The 17,615-nt window shown below is 43.2% G+C and overlaps 1 protein-coding gene across 12 annotated transcripts in view; it reads right to left on the reverse strand.

The window, feature by feature from the left end:
- TCF4 (transcription factor 4) overlaps positions 1 to 17,615 on the reverse strand; it is a 627,840-nt gene that overhangs the window by 433,073 nt on the left and 177,152 nt on the right. For all 12 annotated transcript variants that reach the window (XM_040337356.1, XM_040337391.1, XM_040337364.1 and 9 more), the window contains one exon: positions 5,899 to 5,998. In XM_040337356.1, the coding sequence (XP_040193290.1) occupies positions 5,899 to 5,998 (100 nt within the window). The remainder of the gene's footprint in view (positions 1 to 5,898; positions 5,999 to 17,615) is intronic.

Consider the following 17,615-nt stretch of genomic DNA (forward strand, 5'->3'; position numbering starts at 1 on the left):
CTCAACATTAATGTGACATGTCATTTTTGCTTAGGGCCCCAGGGAGGTCAGGATCGGCACTGGTCATATCTATCTATCTATCTATCTATCTATCTATCTATCTATCTATCTATCTATCTATCTATCTATCTATCTATCTATCTATCGGGTTGATTTACTAAAGGCAAAAAATGTTGCACTTTACAAAGTTCAGTTGCACTCTGCAAGACCGTCTCTATGGCCCCGTACACACGTCCGAGAAACTCGATGGGCAAAACACATCGTTTTGCTCGTCGAGTTCTTTGTGAAGCTGCCGAGGATCTCGGCGAGCCGAAATTTCCCATTGAACAACGAGGAAATAGAGAACATGTTCTCTATTTGGCCCGACGAGATCCTCGTCTGCTTCCTCGGCCAAAAGTGTACACACGGCCGGGTTTCTCGGCAGAATACGGCTCCGATCGAGTTTCTGGCTGAATTCTGCCGAGAAACTCGGTCGTGTGTACGGGGCCTATGAAGCACTGTCTGTGCTTGAGACACACATCCGCACCCACATGGATGTCATATTGGGAGCACAGTGGCTTTGTCCGTGCCACCCCTGTATCCCAAAAGACATGAATGGGAATGCCTACCTTATAATGCTGGAACCCCAAAAATATTTTTCCTATTGTTTCAGGGATCTGATCGTCATTGTATTTAGATCTCCTCAAGCCATTTCTCTGGGTTTCTTCTTTAGCTTTGGTAAAACCCCTTTTGCTGCCTGTGTGACTTTGGGGAGATTTGCCTTCGTTTTCTGTCTTAGAAACGCAACAGGAAGTGAGGGGGAACTTTTAAAAAGTGAAGGGAATGCCCATAGTAGACAGCTGTCACTGCCAGCTTAATAAATGCAGTGTGATCAGGACCAAGGGCCTAATCCATACATGGGACTGCAAGAAATGAAGCGTTAACACCGTTAAGCGCTAAGCGTTAATTTTTACACCTACAAAAATTGCACTCCGGGTAAATTATCACCTCATTTTCGGTTCATTTTCCAGGCCCTCGTTAACGCGTAACAATTTAAAAGTCCTGATTTCCTTAATTACAAATAATGGTTCTATTTTTAGGTGTGTTGTGCTGTACAGTAGCACCTATCCCATTCAGCAGGTTTGTTTGTATTTGTGTACACGTGTAACAGGAGAAAACGCTGGATAGAAAGGTAGGGCTATCCGCAACGTATGTGTTTGCCGCTGACAGGCAAAGCCTGGAATGGCACAGATGTTGCCTGGCTCAGCAGGTGTAACAATGCGGTGTCTCAGCGCCAACGCACAACACCACGACAGCAACACACCTAATATCTAGAGGTGACACCAAGTCGCAAAAATTAGAAAAGCCGTTTTCAACAACACACATGCTACAGAAAATGCTGGAAAAAATATATAATTGTGAAACAACACTCAGAAATGAATGGTTTAAACTGGAAAGCAGATTAGATATGTAAAGTGTAAGTGTAGTCAAATCGCTAAACACACTGCCTATGCAGGGCAAAGAAGCAGGCTCAGTTAACGTTGCACCCCCCACCACCTTCTTTACAACCCCCATGCTCCATTTGGCCAATGGAAGAGAAGAGAAATGCCAGATACTCCCAGCAATGTGCAACATCCTTCGTTTCACAATAAAATGCCAGGTACCCATGCAGCTAATCATCAGGCCCCAGTAAAGTCCTGTCAGGAGGAGGGAGGGAGAGAGATTTTAGTTGCTCTAGTTGAATTATGCTTCAACTAGAGCAGCCTTTCTCAACCTTTTCAACACAGATGAACCCTTGAAATAACTTTCCGGTCTCAGGGAACCCCTGCTAAAAATGACTATATCTACAACTTATGATACATTAGTGTTATGGTCAGTGGGAAGAATGCTTCTAATGCCGCGTACACACCATCACTTTATGTGATGAAAAAAAATGACGTTTTTAAAAACGTCACTTTAATTGACCGTGTGTGTGGGAAAACGTCGTTTATGTCTTGTAAAAAACGACCAAAAAAAATTGAAGCATGCTTCAATTTTATGTGTCGTTTTTCAAAAGTGCACTTTTTACTTCACAGAAATTGACCGTGTGTAGCAAAAAACGTCGTTTTCTAAGACGTTTTTTCATCCACGCATGCCCAGAAGCTACTTATAAAGCAAGCTTCAATGGTAAAACGTGGTGGAACGTAACCTCACTTTGCAAGATCATTGTGAGAAAACGATGGTGTGTAGGCAACTTCGTCTTTGAAAATTGAAGTTTCAAAAACGTCATTTTTTACTTCACAGAAAGTGTCGTTTTTTTTCATCACATAAAGTGATGGTGTGTATGCGGCATAACACTTGTGGTCATTGGGAAGAATTCCCCTTCTTACAGATAGCTATAAAGATCAATGGTGTCAGTGGAAACGTCTCTGACAGGAAAAAGTTGCTCATTGTTGGAGGAACCCGTAGCAACCTCTGGAGGAACCCTAGGGTTCCATGGAACCATGCTTTAGAAACCCTGAACTAGAGCAACTGGAGTTTATACACAGGACTCTGTGTCTCTTCATTCCTTCAGGTGAAGGGGTTGGTCGGGCAAAGACAAAGGGCCAGATCCACAAAGAAGTTACGCTGGAGTATCTATTGATACGCCACGTAACTTCTAGGATGCTCTGGTGTATCTTTTTTCTGTATTCAGAAAACAAGATACGCCGGAATTTTGCTAAGATCCGACTGGCGTAAGCCTCTTACGCCGTCGTATCTTAGTTGCATATTTACGCTGGCCGCTAGGTGGCGCTTCAGTAGATTTACGCAAGGAATATGCAAATTAGATAGATACGCTGATTCACAAACGTACGTACGCCCGGCACATTTTTTTACGTCGTTTACGTAAGGCTTTTTTCCTGCTATATGAGGCGTACACAATGTTAAGTATGGACGTCGGGCCACCGTCTAATTTTTTACGTTTTACGCCGTTTGCATAAGTCGTTCGCGAATAGGGCTGTGCGTAAGTTACGTTCACGTCTAAAGCATTGACGAGTTGCAGCTTAATTTGGAGCATGCGCACTGGGATTCTTTCACGGACGGCGCATGCGCCGTTCGTAAAAATCGTCACATACGTAGGGGCATGATTAATTAGCATAGAACACCCCCCCCCAACCAGCCTCTTTTGAATTAGGTGGGCTTACGCTAACTAAAGGCGTAACTTCTTTGTGAATACAGTACTCGCCTTTCTAAGTTACGGCGGCGTAGCGTTTCTGAGATATACGCTACACCCGCCTAAAGATAGGCGCATGTACGTGGATCTGGTCCAAAGTATATATAAATATATATATAGATAGATAGATAAATAGAGCGAGAGAGCTGGACATTTTTATTATTATTATATTATTTTATAAAAATGTTATTAAATTGTTACATTTTATTAACTATTTTAAACTTTTGGAGGTTTTTTTTTTGTTTTTGTTTTTTCCTTTTTTCTGTTCCAATAGTTTTTATTGTTTTTTAGGAAACAAGTAAGATAAAAACAAAACAAAGAGATCATATAATGGAGCAGCGAACAATCATCATCTGCTCCAAGTATGTAACGGGGAAACATAAGTAAACACAAGGCTAGGTAGAAACTGATGAGGACCACAGGACCTTAATAAGAACTGCCGTGGGGACCTCTAACGTGGGTAAACGGAGTTTAAGGACGATATCAACTTTGTATATAATACTGCTAGAGTGTTCTAGTAATATAAACACAGGAGGTTCACCATCCAGTTAACCCCTCGATAAGGCAGATTTACATACAATAGATCGTGGACTTGGGAGCCCAGCATTGCTATAACTTAATCCTGATGAAATAGTATTAGTGGCAATAATGTTACTTACTCAAATTGTGCAATAATTAAGGCACTTGCAACTATCACCATTGTAACTATCCCATATGAGGAATTAAATTCTCCAAAATATGCCCAGAATAAGGTGGATACAAAACAGGGGCTACATACCCGCGATGCCAAGTTTGGCTAAGAACAGTGAAGGTAAAAGAAAAGAAGTAAACAGGATAGGAAAATGGAAAGAGGATAATCCATCCACCAGTCGACTTAAGAAATATCTCTATGAATTATTGACCTGCAAGTAGGTAAGTCAAGGGGACCATGTTTTATTGAACAGGGATTGTTTGTCGCATAGAACGTCAATCTTACGTTTATGAGCATTTATGAGCGTTCAGGCATTTTTAAGCTCAAAAGAACTCGATTTTGGAAGGGGGGGGGGGGGGTTGGGTTTCTTGCTCTAAACTTGAAAACACAGGCAGAGAAAAATAGCTCAATTGTCTGTTTTTTTGGGCTGCACCGTGCATGAGCCCCATGTAGTGTGCAGGGCTGGCATTTAAATGATCCTGTTGCTTTTCCCTGTTTCTATGGAAAATCAACTAGAGGGCATAGGAATCATGCATTCTCTAGAGTCTAGTGCATTTGTCATTTTAACATATGGAGAATTCACAGCTGGTGACCCAATAAGCTCTGATGAAAAGCTAGGCTCCCTTAAGATGGAACACCCATCCTGAAAGTAATCTGAAGAGTATCAAACATAAATAAGATGGCACAATAACCTAGAACAGGCTTTCTTTCCATTTTACCCCAGAGGCAATATTGAAACTATGTTCAGGTCTCAGGGGGAACCCCTGGTCAAATTAGTCCTTTGGGGGTCATTGGGAAAAATGCCACCCTTAAAAAGATCATTAGTACCATCCTGCTGGTTCTGCCAGGAGGCATTGGCACTGGAAAGATGCAGGCATTATCAGATAAGAGGACAGTTAGCCACAGCTCAATTGACCCCTGACAACATCTGGAGGAACCATAGAGATCCATGGTACCCTAGTTGAGAATGGCTGAGCCAGAACATTACATGGTAACATTTAATACAATATAGCAGAACACAAAATCTACTTAATAAAATAAGCGAATAGTGGCAAATATACAATAGTATTTATTAACTATGACCCCTGTAAATGTCCCTCTGACCATTACTCAGCTACTGGCTCATTCCTTGCACCAATTGTATTCACTGACAATCCCTATCTTATAATCTGGGTGCAATTGTTTATGAAATTAAAAATCACTGGAGCATGTATCAAAGTGACTGTATTGGGCTGGTATACTGCACAAAAAAGCTCTGCAAGACATTTCCGGCAGGATTATAAAGCAGTAGCACTGTCCTAGTGCCTCCTTCAGGCCTAGCCAAGATGCAAGTGTTTCAACATCATCCATTATCAACTAATAAATGATTACATTCATACCAGGGCTCAAGTCCTGCGGGAACGCGTGGGAACGGAGTTCCTGCACTTTTTTCACAGCAGGAACGCAGTTCCCTTTGCAGGACTAGAGCAGCCGAGAGCAGTCGAGCCGCCCGAGCCGATCCTTCACTAAGCGGTGATGCCCAGCTCGAGTCACTGTCAGGGGCAAACGAACCTTAGTAATCCTTTGTTACTGGCCGCTTCCTGTATATGGATTCATCGGGTAGTGTGCGGGTATTCCGTCACTTCCTCGATGCCACAATGGAAGTGACGGAATACCCACACACTACCCGATGAATCCATATACAGGAAGCGGCCAGTAACATAAAGGATTACTAACGTACAGTGGATCGAAAAAAAAAAAAAAACATGCGGTTTAGTAATTATGCATATGAGTGTATCATTTTTTTTTCTTTTGGTGGGGGAGTGGATCTTGGGTGGGAGTTCCCACACTTTTTTCCCCAGGACTTGACCCCTTATTCATACTAATAATACATTGATGCCTGATTTGACTGTCTTGGTACAGTATAAACCACAATATCAGATTGGTTATTTAGCATTTATATCATGGCCTGGCCGCCAACATTCTGAGGTATAACCACAAACATGTACGAGGTTACTGAGTAGTAGCAGAACAACCAACAATCGCTGTAACTTACTCTGTAATCTTGAATTTACAAACGGTGGTGAGAGATTGTCGTGTGAAGTCAGGTCCCTGCTTGCCATGTGTTCGTAATGAGATCCTTCCCCGTAGTTATGCTGATAAAAAAATAAAAAGATGGAGAGATCAACATCGGTTCCGTTTTCAGTAAAATGTATCATGCACAAGTCAAAGAAGGAGTATAGCCTCTATTAGATTTGCTATGAAGCTAAATACATGTGCCAGCATCCCGTTTAGTTTGTAGAAAGTGAGACCAATTGAATACAGACTAAAGGCTGCTTGGGGCCAATTAGCATAAATACTCTTAGGTCAAGAGGCTGTTGGTTGGGACTTTCGAGGCACTGATAGGAAACCATGAATAGGTATAAAACAAGATTTATTTACATACAAAATTACAGATATAAAAACAATAGGGACAAGCCCCACAAATCAGATGAGGTAATGTAAGGGTAACAAAACCATCTAGGTCTAATACGTTGAGCCAGCCAACAATCTCTTTGACCTAAGAGTATTTATGCTAATTGGCCCCAAGCAGCCTTTAGTATTCAATTGATCTCACCTTCTACGTATCATGCACAAGATCAAACCCATTATGGGAGACACATGGAAGGCTGGACAAACCCCAGGAATCAGGAAAGCCAATAACCTCAAAAATATATATAGCAACCACCTAAATTTTGAAGACTGTTTCCCAGCTTCTTAAAATGATTGGCTAGTAACAAGATTGGACTGAATAGCTCCTAATTGAAGTATGGATTTGTCCATGTTTTACATAAATTATAATGAAAGCATGCAGGTTAAGGTTCCTATATAAAAATAAAGGCATGCACACAAATATATCTATAAACATGCAAACATATTAGTAAAAGTATCCCCCTCGCCTACATACAGAGGACGTTATGGCAGTTGAAGTTGAATGCAGAATCTCAACTATTCCTGTAACATTCAAGCTTGGCCCCTACTCCACCCACCTCCCAAAACTCCTGGGGCTAGATTCAGATAGGTTAGCGGATCTTTAGATCCGCGTAACCTATCTGATTCACGTTACGCCGCTGCTATTTTTTGAGGCAAGTGCTTTATTCAGAAAGCACTTGCCTCTAAAGTTGCGGCGGCGTAACGTAAATCCCCTGGCGGAATTCAAATTCCGCGGCTAGGGGGAGTGTACTATTTAAATCAGGTGCGTCCCCGCGCAGATCGAACAGCGCATTCGCCGTCCGCAAATTTTCCCAGCGTGCATTGCTCCAAATGACGTCGCAAGGACGTCATTGCTTTCGACGTTAGCGTAAATTACGTCAGGCCGTATTCGCAAACGACTTACGCAAACGACGTAAAAAATTCAAAACTCGGCGCGGGAACGATGGCCATACTTAACATAGGATACGCCGCCGGAAAAAGCCGAACGCAAACGACGTAAAAAAAAAACGCCGGGCGGTCGTTCGTTTCTGAATCGGCGTAAATGCTCATTTGCATATTGGACACGTAAAAGATATGGATATGGAAGCGCCACCTAGCGGCCGGCCTGGAATTGCAGCCTAAGATCCGACGGTGTAAGTCACTTACACCTGTCGGATCTTAGGCATATTCTATGAATCAGGCGCATAGATACGACGGCCGGACTCAGAGATGCGACGGCGTATCAGGAGATACGCCGTCATATCTTCTTTCTGAATCCGGCCCCTGAGGATCATTTAACATGATATGGGGCCCCACTGACCAATAGTGAGGCTTAATAAGTGAAAATGTGTGGAGCCAAGATGGGTACATAAAAAGTGCAAATTTCTGTACTTCAGCTGCCTCTAATTTGGGTCTAATGATCATTTTGACATGTAGTTGTCTGTAAAGATAACCTCTGCCATATACTGGATACATTTTAAAACAAAAACTTTGCATCATCTCAATGAATGCAAAGCTTTCACTGATTAGACAAGGTGGAGGGGTGGGACAGTGATGTCATGCTCTTCACCTCATCCAATCAGAGAACGCTCTGCATTCATTCAGAAAATGTAAAGTATTCTTCTGTATTCGCAAGGCATTTGACCGGCTGGTCAGCATGGAACTCATAAGCAAGTGTAGATGCCTGGAGTAGTGGTGTCTACTTCCATTGGCATCGGCCAGGTATGTATTTACATTGGTCCAAACTGGAACAAAGGGCCAGATCCACAACGAGCGGCCGTAACTTAACTTTTCCTATTTAAGTTACACAGCCGCAAAATCTCTACCTAAGTGCCCGATCCACAAAGCACTTACCTAGAAATTTTCAGCGGTGTAACTTAAATCTGTCCGGCGCAAGGCGGGCCCAATCTAATTTGGTGAGTCCCATTTAAATTAGGCGCTCTCCCGCGCCGGACGTACTGCGCATGCCCTCGACGCGATTTTCCCCGACGTGCTTTGCGCGAAGTTACGTTGCGCCAAGTTTTGTGAATCGCGCCGGGTAAAAAAAGTTGCGTCGGGAAAAAAAAGAGATGCGGCGGGAAAATTTGTTTTTTTAAAAAAGATTTGACAGCGTCGCGGGAAAGAAGGGTATACTTTTACAAGGTGTACTAACTTTACACTTTGTAAAAGGTACCCTATCTTTGCGTTTGCAAACTAACAATTTACGGAGACTTCACGAAGGGAAACCGCTTCGTGGATCTCTGTAAGTGCTAATTTGCATACCCGAAGTGGCATTTCAACGAGAAATGCCCCCAGCGGCGGATGCGGTACTGCATCCTAAGATCCGACAGTGTAAGTCCCTTACACATGTCGGATCTTCTGCCTAACTATGGAAAACTGATTCTGTGGATCAGTTCCAAAGATAGAAACAGGGATATGACGGCGTATCAGTAGATACGCCGGCGTATGCCTTTTGAGGATCAGGCCCAAAGTAACTATGTATAACATGTAAATGCCTGGAATTATAATTCAATCTCACCCTTTAAAAAAAATAAAAAAAATGTAACCCTTTTCACACTGCCTACATAAACTGTCCATGAAGTTTGGTCAGCATATATTTTACCTTTCCTGATTTCTACTCTGTCTCTCATCTTTCTATACAATGCAGGCAGACCATGGCTGGTAGAAGGGGCCAGCAAGGTGCTGTACATAGATGCTGTTTCATGTTAAAGCTGCCCCTGATGACAGGTAAAACAACTGGTATGCCGCGTACACACGATCATTTTTCAGCATGAAAAAACGTAGTTTTTCAAAAACGTCATTTAAAATGATCGTGTGTGGGCTTCACATCATTTTTCAGGTTCTGAAAAACGACAAAAAAAAAATTCGAACATGCTGCATTTTTTAACGTCGTTTTTCGGGTTGTAAAAAATTATCGTGTGTGGGCTAAAACTACGAAAAAAACCTGCGCATGCTCAAAAGCAAGTTATGAGACGGGAGCGCTCGTTCTGGTAAAACTACCGTTCATAATAGAGTAAGCACATTCATCACGCTGTAACAGACAGAAAAGCGCAAATGGTCTTTTACTAACACGGAATCAGCTAAAGCAGCCCAAAGGAGAATGGAACTTCCCCTTTATAGTGCCGTCAGGCCCGGATTTCCCACAAGCCCACCGAGGCCAGGCCTTGGGGCGGCAGGGCGCCAAGGGGCGGCAGCAGCATGGAGTCCCCTGACGCCCAAAACATACAGTTAAGGGTGGTAAGTTGTGGGGGAATCCGCTCGCTTGTTAACAAGTGATTGCAGAAAATGCAAGTGTCCAATCTCCTTCAAGCCGCATTCCCTTAATGAATGATTAAGAAATCAGAATAATTTTCTATGGAATTCCTAACTAGCTAATTTTACATGGATTTGTAGCTCTGTACTATTGCCCTTACTTTTTCCTGCTGGTGAGATTCCCTTTCACCTTTTGGCAATTGTCTCTAATACGTTAAGAGGTTTTTTGAAGCGTTTCATGTCAGCGACAAAATCGCCAGTGACAATCAGTTTGCGTTCACCTCTACAGCTTAAATAGAGGAGAGTGATTTGTTGAAGCGGTAACAAAGGTTATTATGTCAAATGAGTATGACCAGTAGCTGAAAAAACAGCTTCTTAGTAAAAAAAAAAAAAATAAAATTGGCAACAGCTCTAGTGATTATATATCTAGATAAATATTGCAGTTAATTGCTGGCATTAGTGATCTGTAGCAACAATTAATCCCCAGTGTGATATATCCCTACCAGTGAAACTTCTATTCCCCCAAAGCAGCTTGAACAATAAGTTGCATTTCACTTCAAGTTGCCATTGTTTGCATACTGTAGGCTTGGCTGTGAATCCCTCCTCCAAAATTTGTATACAGCAGACCAGTGGCAGCCGCTCCATAAGTGGCGCAGGGGCGCTGCCCCCCATTCATGTGTCCGGCCCCCTAATCTACATTAGGGGTGCCAGACGTATGGATTCCAATGTTTTTTGATTAAAGCCAGAGGCTCTAATAGGCTTAAAAAAAGGGTGGGCTCAGGACGCAGAGCACTGCACCCTAAGCACACCCACTTATGTGACAACAGTGAATTGATATTCGCTATTGTCTTCCTCATTCTCCTCCCAGCCAATCAGGAAGCCCCTATTGTGTATATATATATCTATATCTATATATATATATATATATATATATATATATATATATATATATATATATATATATATGTATAGATATCTATATATATAGATATCTATATATTTATATATAGATATCTATATCTATCTATATATACAGTATATCTATATATATATATATATAGACACACACAGTATATATATGCCACCAGTTTGCAAACCATTACCGTATTTTCCGGCGTATACGACGACTTTTTGGATGCAAAAAAATGCATCCAAAGTCGGGGGTCGTCTTATACGCCGGTGACAGTCTCCGTCTGCTGCGAGCGTCAATGATTTAAAAGCTGCTCCTTCTTCTCAGCGTGTCCTGTGATAGGCGGAACACAAATCTTCCCAGCAGCGCCTCTGTTCTGTGTTCCTCCTATCACAGATGCCTTCACATCCTCGGACGAGAGGACGTCCGTGATAGGCGGAACACAGAACAGAGGCGCTGCTGGGAAAATTTGTGTTCCGCCTATCACAGGACACGCTGAGAAGAAAGTGCGGCTTTCAAATCATAGACGCTCGCAGCACGGAGACTGTCACCGGCCTGGAAACAAATCAGCAAAACGTGAGTGATGGCACTGTTGGCACAGTGGGGGAAAGTGATGGCACAGTGGGGGCAAGTGATGGCACAGTGGGGGCAAGTGATGGCACAGTGGGGGCAAGTGATGGCACAGTGGGGGCAAGTGATGGCACAGTGGGGGAAAGTGATGGCACAGTGGCGGCAAGTGATGGCACAGTGGGGGCATGTAATGTAATGGCACAGTGAGATCTGAAAAAAGCCTGTTTCTGTCAGCGGTTGTTCCTGTCAGCGGTTGTTCTGGCTACCCCTCAGCTTCCAGAAAGACTAGTAGGAAGGGGGTAGTCTTATATGGCAAGTATATCCCAAAACCAACATTTTTCCTGGAAAATTAGGGGGTCGTCTTATACGCCCAGTCGTCTTATACCTAGGCAAATACGGTAATTCAAGTAAAAAGTTTGGACCTTGTACACACAGTGAGAATATCGGATAAATGATCGCCTGTGTTTTTTTTTTTTTTGCATGCTAGTCTTATATCATAAATAAAAAGGTTACTCGACATAAAAATTCTCATACAATAGAATACAAGTGATGTAATGCGTTGAATAGTATTGTAATGTATTCTATCGTTTCCAAGCATGCATAGTCTTGCTCTTCCGATTTTTTTCAGATAAAAACTGTACTTGTTAAACGAAAATCGGATTTTGTGCTCATGTACAATGAAAAAAATTCTAGCTTGCACCTATGGTTTTTGTTGTTGAAATAGACCAGTGATGGCGAACCTTGACACCCCAGATGTTTTGGAACAACATTTCCCATGATGCTCAACTACACTACAGCGTGCATAAGCATCATGGGAAATGTAGTTCCAAAACATCTGGGGTGTCAAGGTTCACCATCACTGAAATAGACTGATTGTGCCCCATAGAGAAATTTTCAGACTACTTTCTTATCGTGTGTGTGTGGGCCTTTAGGGTGATCCTATTTATTGGCTAACTAAAAAGATTTTAGTGCAAGTTTTGAAAGCACACTGATATCTTGCTTATTGCTTGAAGAGGCCAGAATGCTTTGAAAGCTTGCACAACCATCCTTTCAGTTAGCCAAGAAACTGTATCACCCCAAATCCAACCCTTTACTTTTGTTGATGGCTGATATGGTCCAACACTCTGCACTCTGCAACAATGAACTCCCCAGACGTTTTGCATGTATAGGGTAAGGATCAATAATATAAACATCTTTTTCCTTGATGAACTAATATTAGTAAGCAGTGTGCTCAACCATTATTAAACCCTTAAAATAAACTCCTGTATAAAAATCCAAGCTCAGTACGAACTTATGCTTGCTTATAGAAACTACTCCACTTAGGCCTCGCACACATGACCGGATATGTCCAATGAAAATGGTCCGCGGACCGTTTTCATCAGACATGTCCGCTGGGATCATTTGGTCTGATGGCTGTACACACCATCAGACCAAATTTCCCGCGGACAGGATACGCGACGATGACGTGGCGACGTGCGCGACCCTGGAAGGTCAATGCTTCCACGCATGCGTTGAATCACTTTGACGCATGCGAGGGCTTTCGGCCGAGCGGACATGTCCGGTGAGTCGTACAGACGACCGAACATGTCCGACGGACAGGCTTCCAGCGGACATGTTTCTTAGCATGCTAAGAAACATTTGTCCGCTGGAAACCTGTCCGATTCGCCGGAAAATTGTCCGGTCGGCCGTACACACGACCGAACATGTCCGCGGAAACTGGTCCGCCGGACCAGTTTCAGCGGACATGTTCGGTCGTGTGTACGAGGCCTAACACATTCAAAAGGAATTGGATACATGGATTACATGGATATCTCATCCTACAGCATCCAACTACTTAAAAGAGTGCAATTTGTAAATTATCCCTAAGTTTGAAAAACCCCTAAGGCCCCTTTCACACTTGTATGACTTGTTCCACGATTTGTGATGGCAAAGTAGCATGACAAGTCGTTCCCCATGATTTCCAATGACAACCATTCATATTAGTACGACTTCAAGTCCTGCCGACTTCAAAGTACTCCCTGCACTACTTTGGTCCAACTGTGTCCATGCCTCACTGTGCCCATGCCTCACTGTGTCCATGCCTCACTGTGCCTCACTTTGCCTCACTGTGCCCGTGCCTCACTGTGTCCATGCCTCACTGTGCACATGCCTCACTGTGTCCATGCCTCACTGTGCACATGCCTCACTGTGTCCATGCCTCATTGTGCACATGCCTCACTGTGTCCATGCCTCACTGTGCACATGCCTCACTTTGCACATGCCTCACTGTGCCTCACTGTGTCCATGCCTTACAGTGCCCATGCCTCACTGTGCCCATGACTAGACTTACATTTAACATGGGAGTATATAGAAGGGGTGCCCGGCTTTGAAAAATCGGTGCTCCCCGGCCGTAGGTCCCACAGACTCCAAACTTTGCACACTTATAGAGGAGAAGTTGGGCTATATGTGTGCCAGTTTGGGGTCCAGGGGACCTACCGCCAGCCGGTACCGAGTTCCCAAAGTCCAGGAAATCAGGCGCAAAAAGTGACTCGAGTATAACCCGAGGGGGGCAATTTTCGGGGAAAAAAATGTGCTGAAAAACTCGGCTTATACGCAAGTATATACGGTATTTAAGAAATTGTAAAAAAAAAAAAAAATTCATACCTTCCCTTTGCTCCCTGACAATTTGTTTACCTCCAAGTTGGAGCTTAGTCTAGATGGGACCCTACCCTCCCTGACAGGGATATCCTTTCACTGCAATTAAACTGAACCTGTTGCTTTGCCTTGCATTGCCAAAGCACAGGTTCATCTCAAAGCACAGCTAAATTACTATGAATAGCTTGCACTTCAAGCAGCCAGAAACCTGCAACCCAACCCCATACTGTAAATTGAATAAAAGTTTAATAAAAGTACCAGCCAGCTTCTTGGTTGCTTAGTTCCCAAGTTTCCCTCATATGGAAAAATTATCATTGGATTAAAACCAAATAACTCTTGTCCATCTTTCCTCCTCAATTATTACACTTTTTGATCTGATATATAGACCTCTAAAATGTACAATTTAACCACTAAAGGAACGGAAGATTTGCCCCCTTAATGACCAGGTCATTTTTTGTAAAACGACACTGTGTGGCTTTAACTGACAATTGGGCGGTCATGTGAAGTTGTACCCAAACAAAAATTACGTCCTTTTTTCCCTACCAATAGAGCTTTCTTATGGTGGTATTTATTCACCTCTACGGTTTTTATTTTTATCGCTATAAACAAAAAAAAGACTGACAATTTTGAAAAAAATATAGAATTTTAATTCTTTTGCTATAATAAATACCCACAATTTAAAAACATTAATAAAAATGTCTTCATCAGTTTAGGTCAACATGTATTCTTTTGGTAAAAACAATCACAATAAGTGTATATTGATTGGTTTACGCAAAAGTTATAGGGCCAGATTCACAGAAGAAATACGCCGGAGTATCTGCTGATACTCCGGCTTTTTTTCGAATTTGCCGCGTCGTATCTTAATTTGTGATTCACAAACAAGATACGACGGCATTTGGCTAAGATCCGACAGGCTTACGGCTTCGTACGCCTTCGGATCTTAGGCTGCAATACTTCGGCCACCGCTGGGTGGAGTTCGTGTCGTTTTCCAGCGTCGGGTATGCAAATTAGCTTTTACGGCGATCCACGAAGCTACTCGCGTGCATTACGCCGTTTTTTTCCCGTCGCAAAGTTAAGCCAGCTTTTTCATGGCTTAACTTTACACCAGCCATGTTAAAGTATGGCCGTCATTCCTGCGTCGAATTTGAATTTTTTTTTTTTTTTGGCGTAAGTACGTTACGCACGTCGCCATTCACAAACACGTCGGGGCGCCGTAATTTCGCGCAAAGCACGTCGGGAAATTTCCTAACGGAGCATGCGCAGAACGTTCGGCGCGGGAGCGCGCCTAATTTAAATGGTACACACCCCATTTGAATTAGGCGGTCTTGCACCGGACGTCTTTATGTTACTCCGCCGCAAGTTTATACTCAAGTGCTTTGTGAATCAAGCACTTACGAGGAAAACTTACGGCGGTGTAACTTAAAGACGATACGTTACGCCACCGCAGTTCTCTATCAATCTGGCCCATAGCGTCTACAAAATAGGGCATTTTTATTCTTAATTTATTTTTTACTTGTTTTTTTTTTACTTTTGGTATGGCAATTTTTATCATGACTGCAACATTATGGCGGACACATCGGACACTTTTGACGCTATTTTGGGACCATTCACATTTATACAGCTATCAGTGCTCTAAAAATGCACTGATTACTGTATAAATGTGACTGGCAGGGAAGGGGTTAACCAGTAAGGGGGGGAGGGGTTAAGTGTGTCCTAGGGGGTGATTCTAACTGTTAGGGAGCGTGGCTTACTGTGACATGTCACTGATCGCTGCTCACCATTACAAAGGCATCCCCCCGTTCTGCCGTTCCGTGACCCGATCACGGGACACCGGCGGACATCGAGTCCGCGGTTCCCGCGTACACGGTTCCCGCGGACACGGTCACGGAGACAGCGGTGGGCGCGCGCGTGTCCGCTAGGGGGCAGGTAGATATAGATATGTTGCTTTGCCTGCCCAGGCCATTCTGCCGCCATAAATGTGCGTGAGGCAGTCGGCAAGCGGTTAGGAAGCGGCTGAATGACCTATCATCTGAACAGGCCAACGTAACTTAATGAGCCAGTGGCCTGGCTCCAGAGATTTATTTTTTAGCTGGGTGGTAATATTCCCAGTGATCACCAATGAAATGGTCCATTCTTCCAATTGACCTCCAGTCTTCCTCTCACAGACAGTAGATGTAAGTGGTCACCTTTCTCACTGACCTTAATTGTAAGGAAGTACAATGTCATTGTAAAAAGTAATTTTTAATGACCACCCATGTAAGGGTACGCCTCTCCTGCTCGCCACTATGTCAAGGGCCCCTTCACTGACCACCAGTTGAAAGCGGGCTTTTCTCCACTGACCATCGATGTTTTCATTTTGTAAATTTCACTGCAGATCATCTTATCATATAGGCCAGGGAATGTTACAAATGGGTTACCTTGGGTGTCAAATACTCTGGGTATGTCACATTTTTTATTCTTTGAATATATTTATCAATGTATTTTTTATTTTTTTTTACAGATAGATCACCGTGTATACTTGAGTAAAAGCCGAATATAAGCCGAGGCACCTAATTTTAAATGTGAAAACGTATTGACTCGAGTATAAGCATAGGGTGTCCATCTGCATGCCTCACTGTACCTTACTGTGTCCATGTGCACGCCTCACTGTGCCCATGCCTCACTGTGCCCATGCCTCACTGTTGAGGCATGGGCACATGGTTCAACATGGGAGTATATAGAAGGGTTGTCGAAAAACCAAAAAATCGGTGCTCCCGTGCCGTAAGGTCCCCCGGACAACAAACTTTGCACACTTGTGGGAAGAGTGGGGCTATATGTGCGCCAAGTTTGGGGTCCAGGGGACCTACGACCGGCCGGTACTGGGTCCCCAAAGTCCAGGAGATCAGGCACAAAATGGTGACTCGAGTATAAGCTGAGGGGGGCATTTTCAGCACCAAAAAAATTTGCTGAAAAACTCGGCTTATACTCGAGTATATACGGTATTAGGATTTTTTAGCAGGGATTGCCGAGACCTGTAATAATTTAAGGATTTCTTTGGGGTAAAAAAAGGTTGAGAAAGGCTATTTAAAAAAAGGACTCTGTATAACTTTCTTCAGTATGCAACTCAAAGTTCCAACAAAAGGAAATCTGATGCCGTGTACAAACGATCATTTTTCGGCATGAAAAAAACCCCAAAGTTTTTCCAACTTCATCATTAAAACGACGTTGCCCACACACCATTGTTTTTAAAAAATGCTCTAGCAAAGCGTGGTGACGTACAACACGTACGACGGCACCCTAAAGGGGAAGTTCCATGCGGATGACACCACCCTTGGGCTGCTTTAGCTGATTTAGTGTTTGTAAAAGACGATTCGCGCTTTTCTGTCTGTTACAGCGTGATGAATGTGCTTACTCCATTATGAGCGGTAGTTTTACCAGAACGAGCGCTCCCGTCGCATAATTTGCTTCTGAGCATGCACAGGTTTTTAACGTCGTTTTAGCCCCCACACGATCATTACAACCCGAAAAACGACATTGTTTAAAACGATGTTAAAAAATGCAGCATGTTCGAATTTTTTTTTTGTCGTTTTTCAGAACCTGAAAAATGATGTGAAGCCCACACACCATCATTTTAAATGATGTTTTTTTAAAAACTATGGGGTGGATTCAGAGAGAATTTACGCCGGCGTATCCATAGATACGCCGCGTAAATTCAAATCTGCGCCGGCGTATCTACTTTCTGTATTCAGAAAGCAAGATACGCCGACATTAGCCTAAGATACGACTGGCATAAGTCTCTTACGCCGTCGTATCTTAGGGTGCATTCTGACGCTGGCCGCTAGGGGCGCTTCCGTTGTTGTCGGCGTAGAATATGCTAATTACCTAGATATGCCGATTCACAAAAGTACGTACGCCCGTTGCAATTTATTTACGTCGTTTACGTTAGGCTTTTTCGGCGTAACGTTGCTCCTGCTATT

The sequence above is a fragment of the Rana temporaria genome, chromosome 1 (assembly GCF_905171775.1).
Source record: "Rana temporaria chromosome 1, aRanTem1.1, whole genome shotgun sequence".
Lineage (NCBI taxonomy): Eukaryota > Metazoa > Chordata > Amphibia > Anura > Ranidae > Rana > Rana temporaria.